This window comes from Carya illinoinensis, chromosome 1 (assembly GCF_018687715.1).
Source record: "Carya illinoinensis cultivar Pawnee chromosome 1, C.illinoinensisPawnee_v1, whole genome shotgun sequence".
Taxonomy (NCBI): Eukaryota; Viridiplantae; Streptophyta; class Magnoliopsida; order Fagales; family Juglandaceae; genus Carya; species Carya illinoinensis.
In genome coordinates, this window is record NC_056752.1 from 3,214,646 (window position 1) to 3,224,485 (window position 9,840).

A 9,840-nucleotide genomic window follows, 5' to 3' on the forward strand; every position below is an offset into this window, starting at 1 on the left:
TGGTGTGTCGTAGAATTCGTTAAATCTTATGAATAATGTTAGATATAGTTTTAGAGTATGTAAATTATGCGTACTCTCTTTTAAAAATAGTAAGATTTATTATTAAAAAATTATTTTTCATATAAATCTCATATTTAACCAATTTTTTCAAAATAAATGAACGGATCTTGCATTAGGGATTGCAAATATTAATTTCTCTAATCTGAATCATACGACTCTAATTTAGTGAATATCTCATCATCTTTTAATCTTAGTATTTTTTATCATATTTTAAAAATAATAAATATTGCTCATATAGTGGAATTCCAATCATTTGATTTAAAACAAATTATTAGAATGTAATGAATCTTTTTATTCAATGGTGAAAGATTTGAGTAACCTCCAAAGAATTTCTCTTTGTAAAATTTATGGTTAAAAAGATATATTTCTTGTAAAATCACTTATTAGAATGTAATGGATTGCTAGAGTCTCTTTCATTAATTCTATCTTCATCCTTCCAAGAATGGATAAATTTTGTACTTATTTTTTAGCAAAAATAATAATGATGATGCGACGATGGCATAGAATCGACACATGAAAATGATGCAATTTATAAGTATGCATCGGCATATATAGCCACGTCAGAAATGCTCCAAATAAGTCTTATACCACACACATCCACCTAACCAACATATGATATGTCATATAAGAAATGTTATTTATCATCCGATCTCTGCACCACACGTTAATATGTGATTTGTTATTTTTATCCTTATATTTAAATATATTAATTTCAGCAAAACTAATAATGTGGATTTTGTGATTTACACACCAAAATTTTACTATAATATATACAACTCAGAACATATAATGCATTAAAAACCAATAAATTTTGTAGGGATAACTGACCTGAAATATTAATTATTCAATCAGAAATATTGGTAGCTAGTTTATTAAACTATATGTTCTCCCAATAAGTGAACCTAATGAAAGTGGTCTGGCCAGTGAAGTGGCTAGCTAAGACAAAAATGAACGTTTGCAGGTCATGTATAACTGTGGGCATGCTGCGTGCAGGTCTTTGAATTACTCATTGATTTCAGCAGAACCATTGGGAGAGCGACCATCTTCATTACCATCTATCATCTATGGATAATATATAAGAAAAGATTCTTTAAATATTGATGCTTAAAACTTTAGAGTCTCAAATAAGAAATAGATAGATATAATGGATGTTTCAGTATTTATTACCATTCATACATTCAAGAGAATATTAAATTAAAAATAAATATTACAAGGATCAGTACTAGTACGGACTCAATGCATATAAAATATATATATATTCTACTTGAAAATTTTAACTTTGAACAACAATAATTTCATGAGTGTCATATATATATATATATATATATATCTAAGTATTGGATGGATGGATAAGAATGAAAGGTAGGAAAATGCCAAGCAGCTTGCATGTGAGCTCATTTAAGGCAGCAGCCTCCAAACTAATTTATTGATCTGGCCGGTTCCCGTCTAAACTTAGTCAGGAAGTTCTTCATAGCTGTTGAGGTATAATACAACTTGAACAGTACTAGCTAGCTAATAAAGCACTACTTGTCCGTATCTTCTTCTGTCACTTGCATGCATGCGGCTGAAGATTGAGGCCGGAATATGACCATTTTAAAGGGTACTGCCAGAATTTAATGAAAACGACAATAAATTTATAAACTCTTTCCTTCCTCCCATTCTTAGATTTTTATGAGGAAAAAAATCTATTTAGGGTCGTTCTGTTGTATAATATTCTGGTGATCTGACGTTCTTCGCCGAGGGAAGTGTAGCAACCTTACAAAGGTAGTTGCAAGGTTAGGGGTGAGAGAGACAGAGCTTAGAAAAGTTCATTCATACCAAGTCTTACTGCTGAGGAGCCATAGAAATAACACACACATATATATAAGAAGATTGATATGTAGTATAGCTAGGTAGTAAGTAAGCAGCTCCTCTGAAACTCTCTCAAGGCTGAAAAAAGAAATATTGTAACATCGATCTTATATTCCAGAGGAGGGAAATCTAGGAGCAGCCGTCATTGTTTTCCGGCCCCGACTTAATTTCCTTCTCTCTTTCCCATAATTCTCCCTTTCTTTTTTCTGTTTTCTCAGTTTCCTTTGCTTTTTCTCTTATACAAATATATATATCTATATATATATATATATATATATATATATATATATATATATATTGTGGGATGTTGGAACTTGGAAATCAAATTATATATATTATTGCCTGATGTATATGTGCCCACGATGATCAGATTCTTCGCCAGTCAAATATGTCCTAAATTGGGTGCATACGAGCCTCGCGTGTCGTACTCCTGATGCCCGGCGACCTGAGGGTTTGATGACCTCATGACCCCAAGTATATATGTATAATCACAACAAATCCCCTAGCTTAAAGCATTCAATTCACTAGATTGATAAAATAACGTCCTTCTTGGTGGTAACCCTTTGCTTGATCCTTTAGCCCAGATCAATCATTGGGACCGGACTAACTTCTTGGTTTTAGTTCCCGATTTTGTTTTCATTTTGATCTATATTAAAATGATGATTGTTTTGGATGATTGTTGGACCCGAAATTCCCCTTTTGTTTAATTCTGTTTTTGTTAGTTTAATGCAATTTTGATATTGAATGAAAAACAGCGAACAAAAAGACAGACCATTCATGAATCCACCAGTCAAGCTCCTATAACAAGGTGATCTAAAAGGTTGGAATGGGACTTTATATATATATATATATATATATATATATATATATATATCTTTTGGTCCCCCAGCTGGTTGATGATTGAATATAGTTGGGGAATCTTCATTTCCTTTTTATCACTTATTCAAAACACAGTTGCGTAGTCCTAATTATAATCTATCATTTCACGAGTATATTGCACAACTTTGGCAGAAACTTAGTTTGACATGCACCCATCCGGGGACATAAAGCCAAAGAAACTAATGATAAAAGAAAGAGTATATATGCATGCAGCTCATGAACCTGAGCTTTAGATCCGATCCATATTAAGCCTTCCAACCTCACCAACATGATTTGTATATATATGATTTTTATCATTTTATAAGTGGCATTACCCAAATATATACTTTCAAAACGAAGTGAAAACAACATATATGCAAAGCAGATCATGATCTCAGGCGGGTGGAGCTAAGACTATGGTAGTAAACTGCTGATCATTGAAGGAACTGTACATGTGAATGATAATGATCGGATACTAGTTTTTTTTTTGTTTTCTGGGGGGGTGGGGGCGGGGGGGACGAGTGCCCTACCCGTCTCCAAGTTAAATTTGGAGGCAGCATATACCTTATTTGGAAAGAAAAGTGCAAGCTGTGGTGGAGAAACATCTGCCAGCTTTGAAGCTGCAAAATTAAAGCGTCGATCTCTGAGAATTCTCACTCATACTAAAGTTGTCCGCAAGTTGCCTTATCCTATGCTTCTTTATCAGTTGTTATGGAACACAAAAATAGTTAGATGGGTCCTGCTGTAATAGTCAAGCAGGCCTCCATGGATTAATCTAGCCCCCGAATCTGTGAAAGAAAGGAAAAAAAAAAAAAAATGCTTCGAGTGGAGTATCGATCGAGCTGAGTTTGGAAGCTTATGAACAATGGAATTTTGTATTCATATTACCGTACGTACGTAGCCAGCCCTTGGTGGAGGACGTTGCCCTATTACCTCCTTAACTCAAGATCTACAGACTCCAAATCTGAGTACCATTTGGCTGAATCATGAAGTGGGCCAACGTCTAACCGAAAGCCTAACCTCCGTTACTCTCTAGTCTTCTCTTTACTATGGCGGAAAAAAGAGAGAAGAATATTGCCATTCTTCTTCCATCAGAAATAATGCATGTACTTGTGGATCAGGTTCCATCAAATTGCTGAATCCATGGAATATATAACCTAGAAAGGGTCATATTCATATGCAATGTCAAGTTTCATCAATATTCATAATGCGTAACATCCTTCTATTCCCTCTTGAGTTCCCTTCAACAATTTTTTTTCCCCCAACCTAAAGGGGGAAGGAGGTGAGAAAGATGAGAAAATGGAGATAAAGAGGAAATCTACACATGAAAAAAATCTATTCATAATCTATTTTTTCATCATCCTTTCATAATTTTATAATGTGTTATTAAATGATAAGTTTGTAAGTGAAATATAATAAATAATTTTTAATCATTTTAATGTCACATCATGAAATGATGAGAGAATAATAAAAATTAAAATGGTGAGTAGTATTACTTTCTAGATATATATAGCTATGCACAAAAAGGGATCGAGGGGGCTTTTGAGCTTGAAAAGAGAAGAAGAGAAAGAAAGAGAGTCGCTCTATATAGGGGTGGTCGGCGGTAGGCCTCAAATTCATTGATTCAACCCGCCTAACCCACCCATCCATCCCTTGCCTGTGGTGGGCAGATGCCCGCTTTCTTGAGAGACAGGTGCTTGGCTAGGCTTGGATCCGCTCGGATTTTCACCCGTCCACCCAACCCTACATGTATATATTAAAAACCCGTCTGACCAGGTTGTCATAGGTTACGTTTTAAACACTCCATGCACCGTGTGCTGCACCTATCTCTGTCTTTCTGCTGTCGCCGCTCGATCTCTCGAACTCTCCTCATCTCGTCATCATCTCTAGCCTCAATTATCTCTCTCTCACCATATGATACACAGTGGGCAATGGGTAGACAATCCTGAAGGCCAATTCGACCCTTGGCATCCGGACAGGGCACCCTGCCCATAGGAGTGGGGTTGGGGCAGCCCGGCTGGAAGTTGCTTATAGCACCCCTAACTCGGATGGTCTAGTATTATTATACCAACTCATGAAGGTATTTATTTAATAATCAAATTTTCAAGGATGCCGCTTTTGCATTAAATTTTCATGCAAGTATAAAAAAAGAGTAATATTATATATAATTATTTTTGTATATTTTTTATATATTTTATTGATAAGATTAGTTGAATTAATTTTTTTTTAATATATAATTAATCATATTATTAAAATACATAAATAAATAAATATGACTGTACATAAAATTTTTAATAATAAAATAAGCCAAAAGTTTAGAGACGTATAAGAGTGTGATACCTTGACCTACACCAAGTTGGTAGTTGCCTTATCACACCACATTTAGCATATATACCAGTCCCACGGTTTAACCAGAGTGAGCATCTGGACCGTTGATCCTAAATAATAATATGAAACGTACTACGTACGGCGCCCTTTCGGTCGTCTCTATTCCGCCAAATGATTAAAGAAACTGTTGAAAGAGAGACCGGGCGCTAGCTTTTATATATATATATATATTTATATATGAGCCAAAGCACAGATCAAAAAGAAATTAAGTAGCGCTCGTTGCAAGTTGGGAGCTAGGCAACAGGCCAGCCAGTACTCTGACATAGACGGTGGAGAGTTTAAGCTCTGCCACCATCTTCGATCTTCCCCGCTGGCTTAAAAAGAAACACAATTAATTAAGGACTACGTATGATTGCGTATGTACATCGAACTAGCCAGCTGCTGGTTTGTGTTGTATGTTTGTCTCGCATCCTAGCTAGCTGCCTGCTCTCGATCGTTTCGACGACGACTCATTAAGCTAGCTAGCTATATAATACAAACAAAGATGCGCAATATGGCGAGCTCCGGCGCCTCCGCCCGAGGCATCGCCGCCATTGTCGGTGTGGGACCGAAGCTCGGCCGTTCCATCGCTCGTAAGTTCGCTCACGAGGGCTACACCGTCGCCATCCTTGCTCGCGACTTAGGTGATAATCAGATATCGATATTCCCTCGATCTTCTTGTATATGACTAACCATATATAAACGATACAGAACAGATTTTCTTAAATTTTTTTATAAAAGTAGGAAACAGTTGTTTTGCAGCTTTCAGCGTTTTAATTTCCGTGGATTATTTATTGCTGATAATCGACTGTGCTAGTAAAATGTTATATACTTGTAGAGAGGTTGTCGACGTTTGCAGACGAGATAGCGAGGGAGGAGAAAGCACAAGTTTTCGCGATACGAATCGACTGCTCCGACTCCAAAAGCGTGAAGGAGGCGTTCGAAGGCGTTCTCTCGCTGGGTTTTGTTGAGGTTTTGGTTTACAATGCGTACCAGCCGGCCATGTCTTGGAACCCCATCAGCTTCACCGACATTCGCATCGACTCCTTTGAGAAGTCCCTCGCCGTCTCCTCCGTTGGTGCCTTCCACTGCGCCCAACAGGTATACACACACACACACATACACACACATATACCTATAGTACTCTTCAAACATCGCCATGTTTCATTAATTTTCTGGAAAACCAGGCCTTTAATTAATTATGTGTAGCCTTTTCTTCCCGTATAGTTTCCTGGCCCTTTATTTGATTCTAACTTTAATATCTATATGTACATACTTTCATAAAATCGGGAAGGTTCTTCCGGGCATGGTAGAAAGAGGAAAGGGGACAATTCTATTCACTGGCTGTTCAGCTTCTCTTAACGGCATTGCCGGATTCTCTGAGCTATGTAATTTCTTGTTCCTTTTGATCTTTTTCCCTGTGATCAGTACTCTTTCTAAAAATTAGATTACAGTATATCCATGGACGATCTATTTAGAAGATTCCGTTTTTGTTGCCTGGCCAATGTCGAAAGATACAACACAGAAATCGTATACATGCGTTTATACTTCCATTATATTAATATTGTTAATGGTTCTATGTACATTACTGAATGAGACAGGCTGTGGGAAATTCGCGTTGAGAGCACTATCGCAGTGTCTGGCGAGGGAGTTCCAACCTTTGGGTGTACACGTCGCCCATGTCGTCATTGACGGTGTCGTTGGCCCACCCAGGTTCCCTTCTTTCTCTTTTACAGTTTACTTTCTCCTATGGAATCTACTCGTGTATCTCTGCTGGCTACTAGATTTGTTCTCTCTCTACATACTTTCATATATAGATCCTCCAAACTACTTTTCCCTTTCACTTTTTCTCTCCAACTTTCTCGTCAACCAAACACTGCTTTGATTCGTAAAGTGAATCATTAAAAGCAGGAGTATTTGCACTTTGGCAGGCCGGGGCCATCAACGTCGCAAAGGCCGGCGTTGGTTGGGGAACTACACAGCAGTGGAGGTACTGGGGATTATGCAATATCATTAATGGACCCAGACGCGCTGGCTCAGACGTACTGGTACTTGCACATTCAGGAACGGGCCGCTTGGACCCAAGAGATCGATCTACGACCCTCCAATAATCCCAGAACTTTCTAGCTTGTGCCGACTGCTTGTGAATTAAAACTAGCTAGCTCAGCCCGCAATCTTAATCATCAGAAACGGTAATTACTTGATCTGTTTCTTTCCTTCTTGCTCGACCCTACATACATGCAGCAATCTTCAAAAACAACTTGGGTGGATTCACGGATCAAAAGCGATCGTGTCCCCACCATCTGCCTGCCCCACAAGCACACTTGCTCCTCCAAGTGGCCGGGGACAAGTTAAACCAAGTTGAATGCATGTTTCCTACATCACTCATGATGTTTAACTCGTATTAGTGCTTATCTCTTGTTTTCTGGTATTTCTGGGATTAGATACAGATGTTTGAGCTTAATCTCCGTATGATTTGGGTAATTGGGTGTGTGTACGTGTAATACATATGGGAATTAGTGTTATTATTTTGCAATTAATGATTCAAAAATCAAAAGTGTTTTTATGCGCGGTTTGGATATGGATATTGAGATGTGAGATGGTTTTAAATAAAAATTAAATAAAATATTTTATTTTAATATTATTATTTTTTAAAATTTTTTTAAAAAAATTATTTATTATATTATATATAAAAATTTTAAAACATTATAATAAACAGGTCGTAAAATTGATTAGTAGACCTGTCGGTTGTAGATGACAATTATTGTTTAAGTTGATTAGATACATAGTACTACGGACAAGAGACCCACATATGAGGGAAACATTTCAAGCTTTGAATGGATGGGAGGAGGAATTCGTGTTCGAACCGGGGACGCACAAACTTCCATTATGGTTGAAAATTGAACCTTTTTTTTCGTGCACATAAAATACAAAGGTGATTGGATTGTTACCACCATACCGATGGAAAAGTCCCTTTCTTTCGCTAAAACCGAGAGGACAGAGAAGATCACGATGGGGAGAGAGACTGGGGGATAAGAATGAAGGAACCTTAGCCCTCGGCCGAAAAAGAGCCCATTTTACAAGTCGGTCAGTGGTTGATATTTTATAAGGAGTAGCCGTCATTTGGTGGGGGCATTTACCTGGTACAGGGGAAATGTGGACGACCCTTTGGATGACGCAATCAAGGTTCCCAATAGATACATGCATGCCCCTTGGTCCTTTGCCTCGTTGATTGTGTGTCAGTTTGTGAGGCACTACCGGTCCCAGCAAAGTCATTGCAACATATTCTGGACATTAGCCAATCAAATTCTCATGCTGCCCGTCTTTGGATTAGACCCTTCTTAATGACGATTTTAGATTTTTGTTCCAGAATCACCCAATCATTAGTCCGGTCCAGCGTTCATGTTGGTCCAAACCGGAACTATCAGATGTAAGAGTAGGAATGATCCCAATACCATTTGGCATCTTCTACATACGGGTTGGATTATCACCCTAGCTATAAGGTCCCTACCCAGCCAGCCTCAAGTGGGGAAGTACTTTCACCTTCACCTTGTCATCAAATTAGAGTGAGTTCTCTAGAATGGGGAACTATTTGGACGTAGTACTAGTCAAGGTCCGAACCAAGTTAGCAAAAGCGGCATTAATTCCTCCGGCCACCATCGGCATCATCACCAAACCTTGCATTCTATGACGACAACTCACAGTATATCACTTTTGATCAACAACTTTAGTCCTCAGAAGCAGTACCAGTACCATCCGCTATATACGGTAAAACGACGAAACACCAGCTCCTAAAAAAGACCATGGTCCATCGATCGTTGGCAATAAAAGAACCAGAAAAGAGTTTACACAGCATGCTTCCTTATTGTCGACGTTCAGTCCCCACATGCTATGCCATTTTGCATTTGAAAAGAGAAATTATAGAGCTGGCAATCCGACAGGTAGTTACAAACATAAGAGTAGGACAATTATTGTAAATTTGGTTATGTTACAGCGATTGTTCATCTAACCTAAACTATTCACACACATCTCCAATATACACAGCCCAATTCACATACATAGTAGATTGCTAGCTACCTACCTACCATGCTCGCTAACAGAGGGATGCAATTGTAATTTCATATTAGCATGGTGCTAAACAACAATACCAACATTGGAGGGGAGTACAGTTTACCAACTGAGAAATTGCGGGCCCAGAACTTATTCCATCAGATCTGGGAATATAATTGAATATTTTAATAGAATTCCGGATACCAGTTAACTGGTTATTCAATTAGTAATAAAAAAAAAAGAGGATGAGGTTGTAGGTTCTTATCCCATGAAGGAGCCATCTCGATCTTTGTAGATATAAAAAAGAGAAGAAATCATGTATAAAGTTGCTACCGAGGCGTACATACTGCAGAAAAAATACAAAGTGTTGAAAATAATAAGAGAAATGAACGTTTTTAATATGATAAAATGCCCAACAAAAAAAATTAAAAATAATAATAAAAATAAAAAGACGAAATATAGTGTCTTGGGTAGGAAGAAAAAAGGAACATCTTGCACCTTAGAGTGTCTCAGAAAAAACTTCATACCAATATTTATGAATCGTTCTGCATACAACTTAATCCACCTTAAAAAAAGAAAGAATACCCATAATTTCAAACTGAATCAGCAGAAAATCATTCTATCCAAGCCAGATAGACTTGTTAAAACAAACAC

At 37.5% G+C, this 9,840-nt stretch overlaps 1 protein-coding gene across 3 annotated transcripts; it reads left to right on the top strand.

Moving 5' to 3' along the window:
• Window positions 1-5,329: 5,329 nt before the first annotated feature.
• Window positions 5,330-7,702, top strand: LOC122306042 (ribitol 2-dehydrogenase). 3 transcript variants are annotated; one of them, XM_043118398.1, is made up of 5 exons: window positions 5,330-5,780; window positions 5,954-6,237; window positions 6,431-6,524; window positions 6,738-6,849; window positions 7,048-7,702. In XM_043118398.1, the coding sequence occupies exons 1-5, from the start codon at window positions 5,642-5,644 to the stop codon at window positions 7,151-7,153; spliced, it is 735 nt and encodes a 244-aa protein (XP_042974332.1). In that variant the 5' UTR covers window positions 5,330-5,641; the 3' UTR covers window positions 7,154-7,702. The 3 variants fall into 3 exon arrangements, with proteins under 3 accessions (XP_042974332.1, XP_042974316.1, XP_042974323.1); XM_043118382.1 differs by having other exon boundaries at window positions 5,334-5,780; window positions 7,068-7,702; XM_043118389.1 differs by having other exon boundaries at window positions 5,336-5,780; window positions 5,975-6,237; window positions 7,068-7,702.
• The last annotated feature ends 2,138 nt before the right edge of the window (window positions 7,703-9,840 follow it).

Bases quoted from the DNA above. Each gene is read 5' to 3' on its own strand.
- LOC122306042 (XM_043118382.1), top strand. From the start codon at position 5,642: ATGCGCAATATGGCGAGCTCCGGCGCCTCCGCCCGAGGCATCGCCGCC. The intron at 5,781-5,953 runs GTGATAATCAGA...CGACTGTGCTAG, and splicing joins CATCCTTGCTCGCGACTTAG to TAAAATGTTATATACTTGTA. The intron at 6,525-6,737 runs GTAATTTCTTGT...TGAATGAGACAG, and splicing joins TGCCGGATTCTCTGAGCTAT to GCTGTGGGAAATTCGCGTTG.